Source organism: Taudactylus pleione, unplaced genomic scaffold (assembly GCF_031769625.1).
Source record: "Taudactylus pleione unplaced genomic scaffold, aTauple2 ptg000682l, whole genome shotgun sequence".
NCBI lineage: Eukaryota > Metazoa > Chordata > Amphibia > Anura > Myobatrachidae > Taudactylus > Taudactylus pleione.
Window position 1 is genome coordinate 1465188 of NW_028285084.1, and position 20089 is coordinate 1485276.

General features: G+C 43.8%; 1 protein-coding gene across 3 annotated transcripts in view; it reads right to left on the reverse strand.

Moving 5' to 3' along the window:
- SYNRG (synergin gamma) overlaps positions 1 to 20089 on the reverse strand; it is a 125679-nt gene that overhangs the window by 19029 nt on the left and 86561 nt on the right. For 2 of the 3 annotated variants that reach the window (XM_088455968.1, XM_088455967.1), the window contains exons 15-16: positions 19267 to 19320; positions 7542 to 7638 (exon numbers count right to left, since the gene is read on the reverse strand). In XM_088455968.1, coding sequence (XP_088312094.1) covers positions 7542 to 7638; positions 19267 to 19320 — 151 coding nt within the window. Of the gene's footprint in view, positions 1 to 7541; positions 7639 to 19266; positions 19321 to 20089 lie in introns of those variants that run through there. The other variant, XR_015872459.1, reaches the window with a different exon arrangement.

A 20089-nucleotide genomic window follows, 5' to 3' on the forward strand; every position in this document is an offset into this window, starting at 1 on the left:
AAAAGGTTCCCTAGCATTAAGGTTAATATCCAAGGTTTTATTCATTATTAAGTATGCAATAAAGCGACTGTATTTAAGATCTCAGGTTTAGTACATGATAAACAGACCATGTTTGGTGCTATTCTAAACCACTGTTTATTTGCAGACTTCCGGTTCCATCGGTGAGGAATCGCAACATGCATCTGCAAATTATGGATCATAGAGAGATAGGCATTAAAATGTACTCTGTAACGCAGCCAGATTAGACACACAAAGAGCTGTTGGAGGCTGGACTGTGATCATACAAATTGACCTATGAACTGTATTGTAACAGAAGAACCAGGAAGAAGAACCAATGGGATTATGCCAACTTGTTCTATTGTATTGCTTATCTCTGCAAAGGTTTATATGCATGCTCCCTGAAGTTGCTAGTCAGTCATCTTTTCTTTGCTGTTGAGGTTTCATAGTTGATGCCGGGAATCTGGATTCAGAGTGCATGCGTATGTATTCGACTGTACCTAGTGATTGTATAATCTGTTTGCGCTAATTGTATTTAGAGCACAGCGTGTAACTATCTGCTTTTTGGTGAATAATATCTTTTTGTGCTTTGGAAACACAATCAAAGTCTGGAAAGCATTTATTGTGCGACTTATAACGCTAAATAGCGACATTTAGGGTGTATAGATAGGTAGGAATTCATAATCATGACAGGGCATATTTACACATATTTGGTGCATGTGTCATGTTATGTCTTTTTGGCAAGAACAGAAAAAAGAAACAACATATTCTAGGTAAGAAAGTAATATTTTACATTTGAAAGAAATTGGTCTTTTTTGCTGCCTCTCTCTTTGCTAGTTTATGTTACATGAGTGTTTCAGGATTAATGAAATGTCTTTTTTTTAACAAACAATGATTAATGTATTGTATAAGAAATCCAAACGTTAAGAAAAATGTATTCCACCAACAGCATATTTGTACATGCTACAATACGTGAAGCAATTATCTCTGTTAATTATAGCCAGATCATTGTAATGTATGAGAAAGCAATTCAGAAATGTATGAATTCTGAAGTGTAAAAGGATATACTGTCTGCTCAGATTCAGCCAAAATTAGCAAAGTTGATTGTTCTTCTTTACTATGAAGCGTCAACCAATGACCTAAAACATACTGCGAAGGCAACCCAGAAGTTTTTCAAGGCAAAGAAGTTGAATATTCTGCAGTGGCCGAGTCAATCACCTGATCATGTATTTCACTTGCCGAAGACAAACTAAAGGCAGAAAGACCCACGAACAACTAAAGATGTCTGCAAGAAAGGCCTGGCAAAGCTTAACAAAGAGAAAAGCCAGCATTTATATACAGATCGGTTCATATATCTTTGGACACTGACACAATTTTCATAATTTTGGCTCTGTATGCCACCACATGTTTTAGTAATCAAGCAGAAATATCAAAAATTGTGTCACTGCCCAAATATACACTGAAGTGCCAAAAATCATGGAATAGATGCCTATTATCGTGTAGGACCCCCTCTAGCCCGGCGAAGTGCAGCAACTTGATGTGGCATCAATTCCACAAGTGGACGGAAGACCTCGAGAGATGTTGACCCATTCCGTCTGTTTCCTGATATTAGTAGGTATAGGATATTGGGTGTGAATGGACCTCTCCACCACGTCCCATAAATGCTAGACTGGGTTCATGTCGGATGAACGTGGTGGCCACACCATTCGTCGAACTCCCCGGAATGCCCTTCAAACCAATTTGGACAACTTGGGACAGATGACACGGTGCATTATCTAGCTGGAATATTTCATTGTTTTGGGGGTGTACATGAAGTCCATTAAGGGCTGCAAATGGTCATCAAGCAATGCAACGTAGCGGTTACTGGTTAATAACGTGTTCAGACAGACCAGCGGACCCAACCCATGCCATGTGAACACACTCCACACCATTATGGAACAACCACCAGCCTTGTTGACAACTGGGGTCCATAGCCTCATGTGGTCTGCGCCACACCTGAACCCTCCCCATCAGCCGGAAACAACTGAAACCACAACTCATCAGATCATGCCACAAGTTGGCAGTACTCCAGGGTCTAATTAGCGACATCACGGGCCAGGTGAGGTGCTGTGTGCTGTCGTAATGTTAACAGGCGCACTCTGGTGGGTCTTCTGCTCCCAAATCCCATGGAAACTAAAGAATGCTGAACTGACCTGCTGGATATGCTCTGGTGCCTCTTGCATTGAATGTGTATATGATTTAAGCCAGTGTCGCTTATCTGTCACCACAGACAATTCTGGGCAGATGCCACTGGTCACGATCATTAAGAACTCAGTCGGCCACTGCGCCAGGTGTTATGGTTTCCATTAGGTAGGAGGGGAGCTGCACTGATAATGTGGTCGCCGCAAAGAAGCTGTCCTGGGTTAAAAGGCAAAGAATGCCTGGAGATGAGCCCTAGAGAAATGGAAGGTAAAATTGCTGAATGAATCTACATTTGCTTCAACTAGAAATGTAAAATGCTGAAATGTAGCTAAAAAAGCTGATTTTCATCCTTACCTGTTAAATTATTTTCTCTGAAGTCCATGGGGAACACTGGGAACCATGAGTATAGGAGTGGAGCAGAAGGAGCAGAAGGAGCCTAGGCACTAACTAGTAAATAATTTTTACCTAGCAACATAGGGTCCCTCTCTGCTATACCCCTTCCCCTCAGCTAGAGAGCCAGTTTAGTTAACAAGGAGAGGGAGGAGGAGAAGAGGAGAAGGAAAACCGGCACACATACCTCAAGCACACAGTCAGCCAGAGAGAAGAGATCTGGAAAAGACCAGAAGAAAAAAAAACGCCAGCCAGGGGCATCAGGGTAGGCGTCCAGTGTTCCCCATGGACATCAGAGAAAAGGATTTAACAGGTGAGGACAAAAATTCCCTTTTCTCTATCAGCCATTAGGGACACTGGGAACCATGGGATGTTTCTAAAGCGGTCCATCTAAGGGAAAGGACGTTCCTATGCTACGCTCAATACTCTACACCCCAAGCCAGCATCCAAGGAAGCGAAGGTATCAAAGCAATATAATTTGATAAAAGTGTGGGTGGAAGACCAAATGGCTGCCCTGCAAAGATACACCACGCCTAGCCGCCCACAAAGTCCCCACTGACCTGGTGGACTGAGCACACACTGTGGCTGGATGGTCCGCTAAAAGATAGGCATGGCGGATAGTGAAGTGAAGATAGTGAGACAAAGCCTGTTTGGAGGACCGCCAGCCCTGTTTGTTGAAGTCTTAAAGAGAATCAGAATTTTGGATAACCTGCATCCTATTTACATAAACACAGACGGCCCTAACCACATCCAGGGAGACCAATTTCAGAGAAGAGTCAGGAAAAGAAGAGAAAGGTACCTCATTTTCCTGATTAATGTGGAAACGGGACATGATCTTCGGAGGGTAGCAATGTGTATCCTGAGAACCGCCCGATCTGGGTGAAAGATAAGGAAGAGAGAGTAATAGGATAATGCACTCAAACCAGAGACTCTCTGGGCTGAGGCCATGGCAAGTAGGAAGACCGTTTTCAGGGTAAGTCAACGGAGGTCCACAGTTGCCAGGCGATCAAAGGGGGAAACCCTAACGGCCGTCAACACCAAAGCCAAATCCCACGGGGCTACTGAAGGAACAAAGCACACCTTGTAAAAAAGTATGGACATCCAGTAAAGAGGCAAGCTTCCTTTGAAAAAGGACTGAGAGTGTAGAGACCTGAACCTTAAGGATGGAATGCCAAATGCCTAAATCCAAGTTCGCCTGCTATCAGAAAACCGAGGGTTAAGACGTCGGACCGCACACCAATCATAGTACTGATGTGTCATCATACATCTAGCCTCAATACACCACGCAGAACAACTTGCCAGGTCTCGTGCTACTCTGCTAGTGTCGGGCATCTTATTTTTGCCGGAAATGCATCTAAGTCGCAATGCGATGTGACTAGGATGCACCAGCAGACTGAGAAGGTCCGAATTCTTGTCCTGTAATGCGATCAACTTGTCTCTGGGGAGAAATACCCTATGAACCTTTGAGTCCAGCATGGCTCCCAAGTGAAGCATCACCTGAGGTGGAGAGATTGTGGATTTTTTCCAGTTGATGAGCCCTCCGTGAGACTTAACGAGGGTCACCATTAGGCGAAGATGGTCCTGAAGGACCTCCGGTGACTGTGCCAGAATAAGGATGTCATCCAGATAAGGAAGGATACGGGCCCCCTTGCATTTGATATTCGCCGACTTTACTTTCGTAAAACACACGAGGAGCCGTAGAAAGCCCAAATAGTAACGCTCGGAATTGGTAGTGATCTACCAATCCGCCCCACCCCCTAGAGCTTTGACCACCCAAGCAGAGGTGAGAGCTGGATGAAGAGCTGTACCAGCTTTGGAAAAGAAAGATTTCAGAAAATTTGCCATTTTCCTATCCATAGGACCCTAAAGAGAAGCTGCATTCAGGACAGGCAGGGAAGTGGACTTGACCAAACGAGCTATGTGGCCATCCACTGGAGGCCACATAGCTAGTTTGTCCCCCACTTGACCCGTCTGCAGCTGAGAGAGGGTAAAAGTTCAAAACGCGCTTAGATACCTGGAAACACTTGTTAGAGTGTGTCCAAGCCTCTGCCACGAGATCCTCCAATTGAAGAAAGGAAGGAAATACTGCAGACTCCTTTTTCTTCCATTTAAAAAGAGGCGCCTCTGCCAAAGGCATTTCAGAATTCTTAAGTAATAGAGCAGACGTGACTGCCTTGACCAAGACATCTACAGATGTGTCCACATACATCTTACTTCCTTGTGTGTTAAACAGCCTTCTAATCGTGCCATGCCAGGGCATAACTCGGTAGCGCCGAGCGTCTTCTCATACAACTTTTATCTTTAAATTCACCTTATTCGCACAACAAAGCAAATAGGATGCTGTTTATGCTCGGTTATGCTTAACGCAACTAGCATATACAGAGGTACAGATGTATGTGGACACATCTGTACCTGGCACAGAGTCCTCTGGAACAGACGATGTCTCCACATCCGACGTCACAGACACATTCTCCTCTAGGCACGAGGAGTACCCTGACTGAGTTGTAGCTGAAAGAAGAATAACAGAGGGGTATTGCCTAGACAACTGAAGCGTAGACCGTTGAACCAGTTTCTGTTGTAGTGAGGTAGATACCCGCACTAGACTGACTGAGACAAACCCTGAACCCATGCTGGTTCAGGTAGCGTTGCTGTAGGTTAGGAAAAAGAACTAGGGGTTGTTTGTTATGGGCGCACAAGAAAAAACATTTTTTAATATTTTAAAACATGACTTTTATTATTATTATCATTATTATTATTATTATTATTATTAATAATATTAATATAAAATCTGCCACCTTGAGAGTATGTAGTGAAAAATAAGGATTACAAATATATAACTAACATAAATACAAGAATCGTGTCCGACAAAAATAATTCTTTTGATTGTGAACAAATATTACATAAAAAGCCAAGTCCACTGTGTCGTCCCTACTATTATTGGTACTGTACTAAAAGGAACCAAATAAATCTACAATACGAAAATTAATATATGTAAATACATATATATCTATAAGTTCCGTAGTGGGCAAGATGGTTGTAAATTAATCTAGCCCCTGCCCCTGTAAATTAATCTAGCCCCTGTATCACCACCGGCTCGTGGCTTCGACACGCCTGCGGCCCGCCTGACAGTGACTCCAGTGCAGGTACAGCAGTCAGTGCGGCTGCCTCTCTCCTCGCTTCTTTATCGCCAGCGCCGCCCTCATTCGGCGCCGCACCCAAGCCACCGCGGGGGCTGCAGGGACAGTAGTTACGCCACTGCACACACACAAAACATTCAATGCTGGATAATGCAATAATGCGCAATAACTGCTCAACAGTCAAAATCCAACAGGGGATAAAGGAGCCTGATACTATAACCTGACACTGGGGAGTGAGGTATAGGGGAGGCAGGATCTTGTGTGTCTCTGTTGCAAGGCAGGCAATGTGAAAATGACGGCCCCATATCTGCAGAGGGGAGGAGTAGCCCTGTGGCAGGTATCCTAGAGCAGGGGACCTGCCAAGGGATGGGGGAGGAGCTAACGTGACAAGCTGGCCTCCCCCTGTCTGGCCGAACCGAGGGAATGTGCTCTGCTCAGAGAGCGTGCCTTCCTTTACAGCCCGCTTCCCTGGTGGTCTAGTGGGGGAGCAAAGACGTTCGGGACCTCACTGCCAGCGCCGTTGGTCGCCTCCCTGACCGGCAAGCAGAGAGCCACCTTACCTGTCTCCAGAGTTCCAGCCACGGCTGGTCTCCGGTCTGTGTGAATAGGAGCCGGCCGGGGTCACTGACCTTGTCACCAGTGCTCCGGTCACAGGAACAGGGGAAGCAGTGGAGCAGCAGCAGCAGTCTCAATGACACTGACCCGCTCAGTATAAAGAAAAAATAAAAGTAAACAATACTAACTCCTTAGGCACAAAACTAAAACTGGCTCTTTGGCTGAGGAGGTGGGGTAAAGGGGAGAGGAAGCCTGTGCTGCTGGGTAAAAAAGATTAACTAGTTGGTGCCCAGACTCCACTCCACTCTAGAACCATGGTTCCCAGTGTCCCCCTGAAATGAGAAATTGAGAGCCTGTCTGTCTCTGCATATGCCAAATACTGCATATAAGTGGTGCACTATTTCTCTCTGTACTGCAGTATACTACATGGACAGCTCTCTATATCAGGGCTCATCTTTTTAATAGCTACACATGCAACAGAAAGAGCGCCTAAGGTTTCAATGACATTTACAATCCATCAAACCAGGCACCATTAAGGTTAACTTTGTACATAGCTACTCGTCTTGTCTAGGATGTGCAGCTTCTCTCTATGCCTGGTTGAGAACGAAAGCGAAGAAGAGAGCAGTGGCTGGGCGCTGCACTGGCTTTAGGATGATCACGGTCACATGGCATGTTAGAAGTGCTCTTGATATGGCCAGAGATCAGGCAAAACAGCGGATGCGTGGGGGAAAGTGATGGTAGTCACTGGCATCATGTAGAAGGAGGATATCTCTTTCATACTTTTATGACTGGCATACTCTGAAGAGCCCCACAGGTACCCTAAATGTCTCACATTAGTAGACCAAATCTCCAGTCAATTAAGTACACCTACTGGTATAATAAATGTAATTGTATATCTGAACTATCTGTATGAGACCACGGCAAAGAGCATTTAACAATATAATATGTGCTAAGAAATAAATAGAAACATTATTCCCATGTTTCTCAGGCGTCACACACACATTAAACTGCAGATGTCGCTCCTTCTTTTGTCCCTCACTTCCCAAAACAAAGACTTTACAGTGCACAAAATAAGTAATGCCTAGGGGAAATGTGGAAAACCATCAGGTCAGAAGGGACCGGTACCTCATCTCATGAAGTAATAGATATAAAAATTAGGTTTTGTTTGTTTAAACTTTTCATTAAAATGTAACAGCATAAGACAGACATAAAATAACAGTAAATATTATTAGTAACTTTGGTTCATACTAATAACATAGTATACTACAAAGTAATCCATACCCAGTAAATACTCCATCCCGTGAGCTGACTGGATAACTTCAGTACAGACAGATGAACTGCTAATTCCGTTAAGAGCATCATTAGCTTTCTTAATGACCTACATAATGACAAAATAGACGATTTATATTCTCATTCAATTCACTATTAAAATATGAACAAAAATACGGCGACAACATTGTAACTTGAAACTGCCTACATAAATTATTCTTAATGTTTTTATTTTACATTTTTTGCACAAGCATTGAGCATTATCAACGAGGTAACAAATTATGTCATAGTAAATACAATGTGTTTTTAAAAATGTAATGGCATGTGATTCACAGAATGTTGGTTTCATGATTCTGACCGGCGTCAGTATTCTGGCACCGGTAAGGAAAGCGTCAGCATCCAGACCGCCGAGATGCCGAACGCATAGCGGTTTCATGGCCTGAGTTAGAGTGAGCTGTAATTCTACTGAATGAATCAAAGTAAAATGTATCCTTTCAGATGTACTTTGCAATGCACACATCTTTGGTATCTCAGAAGTAGTTCACGCTAAGCTCTTTTGTAAACACTCATATGCACCCTGCCTATTTTGAGACTGCATACTTGCACCCTGCACTTCTCCGGATGACACAAGCCACACAAACACACAGTCACTGACTGGGTCTAGGAGACACCACAGAGCATTGCTACATGAGCTGAGCAAATTGCCGGGCCCAGCCTATAACAGGCGCACATCATTCACAGTACAGGAGGGAGGGCTCCGGGATTCCCATACAATGTCACACGAGAGCCGACCACCGGTCACCCCACAAGTCATCTGCAGTAGCGCACATAGTAAGTTGGTGCATCACCAGTTTGAACACAGTATAGAAATATAAACTGAGCCATGTCATGTTATACTTAATAATGTTACATCAACCATGCATTAGCCAATTTCTTTACCAGATGTCGTATCTCTTAATTATAGTGCTGACACATTACATAGCATAAATCATTTACTTGTGACTCTAGTATTGTCTAAGCATATTTTTTTAATGTGTTTAACATGACAGACACCCTTAAATTAAAAAGAAAACAAATTATCAGGTGTGATTAAAGAGAACTTCTCAAGACATGAGATCTTAGACCATTTTCAATGGCAAATTATGCACTACTGTGTGGCATGACATGAATTGTGAGAACTATTGGGGGCATTACTCTGTAGCATATGGTGAATCGGGGGCATTACATTACAGTACATGTAATGTAACACTGATTATACGAATGTAATGATAACTGTATACATCAGCTATAGTGATGCGCCCGCAATTGTGCCCTCAGTGGTCAGCACCATGCCCAAAAAAACCCTAGCGAGAACACTACATGTGCCAGCATGCCCACGACTGCCAGATCCACCTTAAACACGTAGTTCCACAATACTATCCTAATGGAAAAAAAAAACAGACACAGATTTTCAAACACTTACAGTAATTAAAATAAACAAATACTATCCATAAGGAATGTTTTTTCTTCAGCCACATGCCGACTGTGCTGGGGTGGTTATACATTATAACAAGTGAACCCCAGCATAGTATCATTTTATTGTAGGATTTGGGAAGGGGGTGATGGGGCTTATGTTACTTTTATTCTTCTAGTCTAAGTTAAGTGAATTTGTATGAATCTTTCAATAGGACTTTCGGAACTTGCAATAGATATGCCTCCTAAAAGGCATTTCTTATAAAGCAGCCAAGTCTAATTAGGCCATCACAATGGCAGGGGCATGTTACATTTAAAGGTGCATGTCCCTATGGTACACTACTTGCATTTTATACATCCTCACCAGGCGCAAGTCTATAAGTGGAAATTACTCAAAACTTGAAATTTGGCCACATTTTACTGCACATGTTCAGTGCAGCAATGTGTATTTCTATGGCCTGCATGAGGGACTGCCCCTGATTGGTTGCCGGTCTGTAAAGTAAGCGGGATTGTCGGAGTATAAATCATTTGCATAGGGGAGCTCTACAGAGCAGTATTCTTTATTTATACATAGTTTTATTTAACTCATTGGATTACATTGAATCAAGAGAAGTAGAAGAAAACTAAGTATTAACCACTTCATTACATAAAACATTGTGCCAAATATATAAATTAGGCACATATACTTTTTTTTAAAATTAATTAATAATGAATATATGCTGCCTTAAAAGGGGCACATACATATCTTCTTTATTAATGGAAAGGGGGCACATATTACTTTATGTGGCAACATTTCTTTATTCTCCTCTTCTTGTTTTAAATCTTACAACCACCAGGAAGTGATGGGCAACTGCTCATTAGCTTCTTATTATATATGTATATATATATATATATATATATATATATATATATATATGTATATATATGTATGTATATATATGTATGTATATATATATATATATATATATACATATATATATATACATATATACACACACACACACACACATATATACATATTAGGGGTGAGCGGGTTCGGATTTCTGAAATCCGAACCCCCCCCGATCCGAGTCAGATCCGAGTCAGGCTCGACTTTTCCCGCCTGACTCGGATCTGAAATCGAGGCAAAACGTCATCATCCCGCCTTCCGGGTCTCGCGGGTTTTGGATCCTATATAAGGTACCCGCGTCGGCGCCATTTTCTCACTCGGCTGTGGACAGTGAAGAGGGAGGGTGGGAGTTAGGGCTGGCTGGGCTGTGTAGTGTAGTGTAGTGTAGTGCAGAGTAGTGTTGTGCTGTGCTGTGCTGCGCTGTGCTGCGCTGTGCTGCTGTTGTCCACTACTTCAAAGTCCATAGGGGCTGGCTGTGTTGTGCTGTGCTGCTGTTGTTAATAGGGGCTGTGTCCACTACTTCAAAGTCCATAGGGGCTGGCTGTGTTGTGCTGTGCTGCGGTTGTTAATAGGGGCTGTGTCCACTACTTCAAAGTCCATAGGGGCTGGCTGGACTGTGTTGTGCAGTCAGTTCTCCATAGGGGCTGTGTCCACTCCAAAGTCCTGTGCAGTGTCCCAGTCCTAAAGGGGTGCTGTAGTGTTGTCCAGGGGGTGCTCTGTCCATCAGGGGTGCTCCCCCCAAGTGTAAAAAAAAAATTATTTTCTGTGTTTGTGAATTGTGTGCGCAGTAGCCGCACGTGCATCAACAAAGTAGTGCCAAGCGTGCGCCTGTGTCATAAGTAAAGGGCCGGCTGGCTTGACCGTTAAAGGGTGCTGTAACCCCCAAAGTACACTCCAGTCCAAACCAAAAAAATATATATTTTCTGTGTTTGTGAATTGTGTGCACTGTGGCTGCACGTGGATCAACAAAGGAGCAGCGCCAAGCGTGCGTCTGTCTGTTAAAGGGTGGTGACACCCTCAAAGTGCGCTCCACAAACAATAAAAATATTCTTTTTTTTTCTGTCTTTGTGAAATGTGTGGGCTGTAGCCGCACCTGCATCCTTAAAGCAGCAGCGACAAGCGTGCGTCTGTCTGTTAAAGGATTACATCGGTGACAGCATCCAAGTAGGCATGTCAGACAGTCCGTACCTGTACTGGCAGGAAAAAGAAGCAATTTGGAGGTACCTGTACAAACTGGCTCTATTTTACCTGAGTTGCCCCCCCTCCAGTGTGTACTCCGAAAGAGTGTTTAGTGCAGCCGGGAACCTTGTCAGCAAAAGGCGTAGGAGGTTGCTTCCACAAAATGTGGAGAAGATGATGTTCATAAAATTAATTATCAACTCTTCCAGGGAGACCAGCCTCCAGAACGTACAGAGGGACCTGTGGTTGTGGATTCCAGCGGGGACGAATTAATACTCTGTGAGGATGAGGATGTACACAACACTGAAGAGGGTGAGGAATCGGAGGATGAGGACGACATCTTGCCTCCGTAGAGCCAGTTTGTGCAGGGACAGATTAATTGCCAGCTTGTTTTGTGGGGGCCCAAACGAACCAATCATTTCAGCCACAGTCGTGTGGCAGACCCTGGCGCTGAAATGTTTGGTTTGTTAAAGTGTGCATGTCCTGTTTATACAACATTAGGGTGGGTGGGAGGACAATTCCATCTTGCACCTCTTTTTTTTCTTTGAATTATGTACTGTTTGGGGCCTAGTTTTTCAAACTGCCATCCTGTCTGCCACTGCAGTGTCTCTCCTAGATGGACCACGTGTTTGTGCCGCCCACTCGTATCTCTTAGCATAGTCATCCAGCTACCTCGGTGCAACCTTTTGGATATAAAAACACTATTGTGAGGTGTGAGGTGTTCAGAATAGACTGGAAATGAGTGGAAATTAAGGTTATTGAGGTTAATAATAGCATAGGAGCAGAAAAACACACAAATTCTGTGATTTTAGCTGTTTTTATGCTTTTTAAAAAAAAAATACAGATCCAAAACACAAAACCCAAAACACGGAAGGGTGGTTTTGGCAAAACCAATCCAGATCCAAAACACGAAGAAAGATCCAGATCCAAAATACGAAAAGTGGCCGGTGCACACCCCTAATACATATACACATATATATACACACATCTTATATATATATATATATATATATATATATATATATATATATATATATCCATCTGCTCCCGAAGCAGTGGACATGCCCCCAGCATGATGAAAACACGGGGAGTAGCTTGCGGGCATAGCATTTCACACGCGGCCACACTCTGGATTTTTTCCAGGGCCACTCTAAATTCCCAATCCGCCCCTGCACACAGATATACAAGTTTCACAAATCAGCACAGTCTCCTGGTGCGTCCTAGTCGCATCGTATTGTGACTTAGATGCATTTTCAGTAAAAAAAAGGTGAGAGTTTGCAATCTAAAGGTTATATAATCCAAACAAAAGTTTATTTACTTTCTTTTATCTTAAATATACATTAAAAGTCATCATTGCCAACTTGAAAATGAATGGCATCTTGAATATGCCACAGCCATCAAGATACCCAAGTGTCTTATCTTCATGTCAAAACATTTTAATTACTATGCTGAATTGCACACTGTATATGCAGCTGAAAAGAAACATGTAAATAAGCCATCTTTGCAATGTGCATCCTACATGTATGGGAAATGCACCCAAATCTACATGACCTCCTCTGGCGCAAAATCACTACTTCAATGGTTTGTAAAATAAAAATAAGGAGTAAAAAGAAAACCTGTCTTTACAAAATGTAATTTGTTAATGTGTTGAGTGCACTTTACAATGAGCTGAAGGTTATGTCCATACAGTGGCGGAACTCCCGGAGACAATGGAGTCATTTGCCGTCGGACGCCAGCCCTGAAGGCGGCACCTGGCTCAATTGTCACCCGGTGTTCCAGGCATTCCTGAGCTCCGGCTTCTGGGTCCCGCAGTGCACTATGGGAGTGACGTCATGACATCTCTCCCATAGTTCTGAAGAGCGGACACCGGGGACGGACGGAAGCAGGCACTGGAGCGGGGTTTAAGTTAAGTGTTGTGTGTGCGCGGGGGGGGGGGGGGGGCTTACTACTGTGGGCACTACAGGGGGCAGAACAGGGGCCTTACTACTGGGGGCATCTTATGGGGGAACTGCAATGGCCTTACTACTGGGGGCATCATATGGGGGCACTACAGGGGCCTTACTACTGGGGGCACTATTAGGAGCACTACAGTGGCCCTTACTACTGGGGACACTTCAAGGGGAATTACTACTGGGGCACTGCAGGGAGCTATACTACTGGGGGCACTACAAGGGCATTACAACTGGGGGCATTACTTTTAGGGGCATTTTTACCAGGGGCATTACTACAGAGGGCACTGCATAGGGGGACCACTACTCGGGGCACTGTATAAGGGGGACCACTACTGAGGGCACTGTATAAGGGGCACTACTGGAGGCACTGCATAGGAGGACCACTACTGGGGGCACTGCATAGGGGGACCACTACTGGGGGCACTGTATATGGGGCACTTCTGGAGGCACTGCATAGGAGGACCACTACTGGGGGGCGCACAACATAGGCAGGGACTGCATAGAGGGACCTCTACTGAAGGCACTGCATAGGGGGACCACTACTGGGGGCACTGTATAAAAGGATCTGCATAGGGGGGCGGCGGCAGCTGGGGCTGGCACAGGTGCCGGGGGGGTGGTACATTTTAATTTGGGGGGTGGGGGCACCAACATTTATCTTGCCTCCGGGCACCTGGGATGAAGTTACACCACTGCAACAATGTTCGCTTCGTAGGATTGCCAGAAAAGGAGGAGGGGAACAATCCGGAAGAATTTCTAGAAAAATGGCTCCTGGTAGTTTTTTGGTCGCGATGCTTTTACTTCTCACTTTGCGGTGGAACGGGCTCATCGCGTCCCTACTAGGGCACCGCCACCTGGAGCACCTGCCCGCACGTTTATAGCCAAATTCTTACACTACCAAGATCGTGACTCAGTACTCAGACTAGTTCGTTGCAAAGGTCCTATGGAAAGGAATGGCTGCCGTGTCTCAGTATTTCCTGATTTTTCTATTGATGTGCAAAAGGAGAGAGCTCAATTTATGCCAATTAAGAGACGCCCGCGTGAGCTGAATCTCCCATATGCAATGTTATTCCCATCCAAGTTAATGAGTCATTGCTGACGGGGAAACAAAGTTCTTTATGTCTCCAAAAGAGGCTGCTCTATGGCTAGATCGTTACAGGCACGGTCGCAGACAGGTGGCTGAAGATTAGGTCAGCTGGATCATAATTTGCCTTGAACTCACGTAACTATGCTTAGTATATGGTTACTGACTGTTGTTCTCATATAGGCTGGGCGCTTATGGCTTGTTGTGATCTTCAAGTTATTATTTCTTTGTTGACAGTAAGACTGATAGCATTACGAGATCACTATATTCATATCATTACTGATTGCAAATAACGACTATTTTTTATCTGTCGGTTTATTGCATTGTACTCTGATTTCGCTATATAAGTCTATGTCACCTTTCTACTGTATGTATTATGTTTGGGTTTATGCACCTTCCCCTGCTATTGTATGTTTTTTTTTTTGCAGGGGCACCGAGGACATTATTGGCTGGAGAGCTCCCTCATGTCTAGAGGTAATCTAAATTCTTTGCTCTGTACTCTGTAGGGGGGTTGCTGTATCGGGATAGTTGTTAGGATTTATAGTTAGGGATTTAGGTATGCCGAAGTTGGGGTTAGGTATACGGGGAGGGAATAAGGGTTGGGGTTTTTCTTTAGTTTTTTTGGGTTTTTCAAGGGATGTTCCTATAGAGATGTCATGTCAATTTTTTTGTATCGCAATTTTTTTTTACTTTCTTCTATGCATATACCATTGTATATTTAATTTGTCTATTTGTTTGTCTCGCACACTCTAATGCTATTTTGCAGGTTATCTGCTGTCTATTGTTGCTAGTATCTGGTACTAATCTGGGATGATGGCTACTCCATTGAGAATTGTATCTTGGAATGTCCGAGGGCTTAATGATAAAATTAAAAGATCCTTAGTCCTCCAGCAGCTCCGACAATATGGTTCTGACATTGCATGCCTCGCTGAAACACATTTGCTGGGGGGTAGGTTAATGTCACTCAAAAAACCGTGGGTTGGCTGGGCCTACCATACCTCACACACTTCATCATCCAGGGGTGTTTCAATCCTTATACGCAGATCACTTGGTTTTGAGTTGGTTTCCCTGCAAAGTGACACTTGGGGACGGTATGTTTTTTTACAATGTCTAATAAATGCTGCCCCCATTCTTTTATTGGCTATATATATCCCACCCCCGTACTCATCTGAGGTTATGAAAAAAGCAGCTGAATTTATGGCTAGATTTCCAGATACACCTGTAATCTGTGTGGGAAACTTTTAACAACGTGATGGATCCTGTTCTTGATAGGCGGAGCAATGCCTCTGGTTCCTCTTCCTCCAGTAGTGGTCACTTCGGGGCCCTTGTGGCAGAGCTGGGCTTGGTGGATGCTTGGAGGACGAGACATCCTACGGAGAAACAATATTCCTGTTTTTCACGTAGCTATCATTCGTTCTCCAGGATTGACCTTGCCCTGATCTCCCCCAATCTGTTGCCTAAACTTCAGTCAGTTGTTTATGAAGCAAGAGGGATTTCAGATTACTCCCCATTAGTACTTGGGTTGGACCTGATTGGTCAATGCGGGCATTCCTTTTGGAAGCTCAACCCCTTTTGGTTAAGTCGTATGGGAGCGGGGTCGGAACTAGAGGCTACCTGGGGTGAATTCTTCTCTAATAATCATGGCTCGGCTTCCACTACGGTAGTTTGGGATGCCTTTAAATCCTTCTTAAGGGGTACCCTGATTAGACGTGTGTCTGAATTAAAATCTTCCTACAAGCACCATGAGAAAGAGTTGGAATCCTCCTGCAGGGCTTTGGAAGCAGCGTATCGGTCTGATGGGCAGGACTCTTCCAAACTTGCCTGGCTTGCCACGCAGAAGGAGTGGAGTGACTTACTATTGGCTAAGACTCAGTATAGGTTGCTGTTTGCAGCACATTCCCACTATGCCTTGGCTGACAGGCCGGGAGGTTACCTTGCTAATCTGGCACGTGCAGAGAGGTCCCCTGTAGCTGTGGTTGAAGTTCTTGATGCTGCTGGGGTGGCCCAGATACAGACCCCAGATATTGCTGCAGTTTTTGTACAATTTTATAAGGCTTTATATACTTCTAGACTGACCTGCACGTTAGACGATGTACAATCCTATCTCGCAGGTATATTATTCCCCACTTTGACGGCGGAGGATAGGGATTACTTGGACTCTCCCCTGACTCGGGAGGAAGTAGATGAGGATTTGCGTTCATTCCCTGGCGGTAAGGCACCCAGGTTAGATGGAGTTCCAATAGAGCTGTACAAGAAGCACAGTCAGTTTTATGTCCCTCGTCTCCTTGACTTGTTTAACCAGCTATATGAGGGCACTGCTCTCCCACAATCTATGTCAGAGGCTCTTATTGTGGTCTTGCCTAAGCCGGGGAAGGATCCGAGGCTGACTCTTACCGACCCATATCCCTTCTCCCTACAGATGTTAAAATTTTAGATAAATAATTGGCCATTCGATTAGGTAGGGTGATTTTATCTGTTGTCCACCCAGACCAGACGGGGTTTATGCCCGGCAAGTCCACATCCATTAATTTACGTCGCCTTTTCACTCATTTGCAGGTCTCTCGTGGGCAAGGGTCCTCCTCAGTTGTTGTCTCGCTGGATGCTGCAAAAGCTTTCGATTCTGTCGAGTGGCCCTTCCTATGGGAGACCATGCGCTGTTTTGGGATTGGCCCTGGGTTTATAAAATGGGTTCAGCTCCTATATTTGGCCCCAACAGCTAGGGTGTCAGTTAATGGTTTTATATCCTCTTCCTTTCCTTTATCGCGTGGAACAAGACAGGGATGCCCTTTGTCTCCCAACCTGTTTGCTATAGCAATTGAGCCTATGGCTTGTCTCATTCGGGCACATAGGAATATCAGGGGATTGGAACTGGGGGCCAGGACAGACAAAGTGGCGTTGTACGCTGACGATATGTTGCTCTTTGTTTCTGACTATTCCAGCTCCATGCCTCATGTTCTTGATCTCATTACTCAGTTTGGTAGTTTCTCGGGACTTACAATAAATTGGGATAAATCTTGTATTCTCCCCCTTGGAGGACCATGCCCAGTGAGTTTGAGTGTTTCACTTCCGCTGAAGTGGGTCAATACCATTAAATATCTTGGTATTTGGATATCTAATGCTCCCCGAGATTATGTGACCTTAAATGTGGTGCCCCAGGTGGACTATTTACGGGCTAGGGCAAAGACATGGAGCAAACTTCCGCTCTCACTCGCCGGGAGTGTCAACTTAATTAAAATGGTGCTACAACCTAAACTGTTATATGTACTCCATAACTCTCCGATATCTCTTCCCCAAAAACTTTTCCATCAAATAAACAGTTTGGTCTCCTCTCTGGTCTGGTCGGATCGCAGAGCTCGCATAAAATTGGATGTGCTTACTAAGCCTCGTTCACAGGGGGGTCTGGCACTTCCCCACTTTCGCATGTATTATTTTGCATCTCAACTGGCGCATTTGTGGCATTGGATAAATGACACTGACCCTCTGGCCCTGCATGCTGTTATGATCTCCCAAGTTACTCCAGGTCATACTCCTCTGCAGGCACTACTTAGTGGTAATATATCTAACACTAAGTTACCTATACTTAATCAAGCTGTCAGAATATGGGACTCTGTCTCAAAACTTCTCAAGACACAGGGCTTATATCCGGCTACTCCATTATGGTGCTATCGAGCTTTGCCTGAACTTTTGGCGTTGCAGACCAGGGGGATTTGGGGCAGGTGGGGAGTGGTCTCATTGGGACAGCTATATAATGCAGGTGTACTTAAATCCTTTAGTCAGTTACAGGTTGAATTTGGCCTCCCGCAGTCACATTTCTTTAGATACCTGCAACTTAGCCATGCGCTAGTGACCCAATTCCCCGATGCTCCCCCAAACATTCAAGATTCCCCTGTCAAAAAATTCTTGTCTATAGGCGGACCCCGTCGTTTTGTTTCTCGTGCCTACTCCTTTGTAATGCAGGCTCACCATCATGATGATCTGCCAGCTCTCAGAGCTAAATGGGAGGTTAATCTGGGTGCAATACAGGTCGATTTATGGCAGGATGCAGTGGGATGTCCACAATTAGCTACCACCTCAATTCATTTCCAACAAATCCAGCTATTCCTATTGCACCGGGTTTATTTAACCCCTGATCGTCTTTTAGGTTTGGTGGTCGTTCAGATTCAAATTGCCCTAAATGTAGCTAACTTTTGGCATTTGCTTTGGGATTGTCCTCAGATTATGTCATTCTGGGAAAAAATACTCAGGGTAATTTCCTCTACAGGAGTTCCGCGGGCTGTACTTACTCTTGTATGTACACTTGGAATTATAGAAGACCACTTGCTTGATAGACACACTCGTCAGTATGTACTGAATGTTTGCATGTTGGACAAAGTTTGCATTGCCCGCTCCTGGATGGCCCTCCACAGGGCCGGAGTATTGGGATTGGTTATCCTTAGTCTCTGCCACAATTGCACATGAAAAATATACCTACTTGGCTAGATTCTGCTCATGCTCAGACCGCACATCACCGGCTCTCTGTCTCCAATTCTTCATTTAGTGCTGTTATGTAATAGTACCAATGGATGAAATAATGCTACACAATCACTTATTGGCGCATGCGAGAAGGGAAAGAATATATATATATATATATATATATATATATATATGGACAATTGTTGTATATAAGTGTTATATGCTAGTCTGTTTGCTCATTGTAATGTGACATCAATGATATGCTAGTCCTACATCCTTTTATTTTGTCTTATGTTTGTTTTATGTTTGTCTATTTGTTGTTGTTTTCTTTTTTGAAAATCAATAAAAAAGCACTTAATTAAAAAAAAAAAAAAGATCCGATTCTAGGAGGTGCGGGAGTGCGCATCGGATTGTATGTTACTAAAAAAAAGACACGATTTTGACAAGATCCATCTTATGATTGGTTGAAAATCAGGCAATTGGCCCGAAATCGTGCAGGTGTATGGGGGCCTTTAGGCAAGAATGCATGCAAAGCACATTTTACTTGCTAAACTGATTTTAAGGTGCCATTTACTGCAGTGAAAAGGGATGGACATACTGACTTGTAAGGTAACAAAGTCTACATCCACTGTACAATATTTTGATGCCAAGAACACACATTAAGAGAATTATCTCAACATGCAAATATGAAACAATGAGTTTAAGACACAAAGTGTAAGGTAATATACTTACTTGAAGTGCACTTTCCAGACAACGTTGCCATTCATATGCATACCTTTCACTTTCCTAATATAAAGGAACAAATAATTAGACACATATCTCATGAGAAGGCAAAAAGTATCATTTCTATTTTTCAACCTTAAATAGGCCGTCTGCATAAAATGTATTAGCACTATTGCATCTCATTGAAAGAATACTTTGTTTTTATACATCTCACTAGACATACTGACGGACCACTGCAGGGACAGCGTAAGGTGGCTGTAGAAACTGGCGCATGGGAATGTGGTAAAAACACTGAATGACAGCTTACAGCGGGGAACCACAAACCGTGCTGAGTATCACTACATTTAAGTTATCAGGAAAGTATGGCTGATTATCAGCATGCAAGTACTTTTTAACTCTTTCATGCCCAAAACAGATTTCACTATTTGTTTTGCCATGTGTGCCATTTGTCTGTGTCTGTTTAAAAGAGAATAATATTTAAACAACAGTGCACCCTAGCTAAATTCATGACAAAAAGGACTTTTAAAAATTAAGTAAAAATAAATTTTAAAAAGTGTCACATAAAATAAACTAGAAAACACAATTTGCCCAATAATAATTCTTTATTTATAAAGTGCATTTCTCCCAATAGGACTCAAAGAACTTCATATATATGCAGAGGGTGAGGCAGCCAATCTTGGTAGCACTCAGGGCCTGAATCAGAGTGTTCTAAGAATGTGCAGATGTGTGCCTGCAAAGACGACGACCACAGTGCCCCTTAAGCCACACCATTGTTGAAATACTGCAGCCGGTTGGAGACAACCCAGAGCGTCTAAGAAAACGGTGGGGAGGG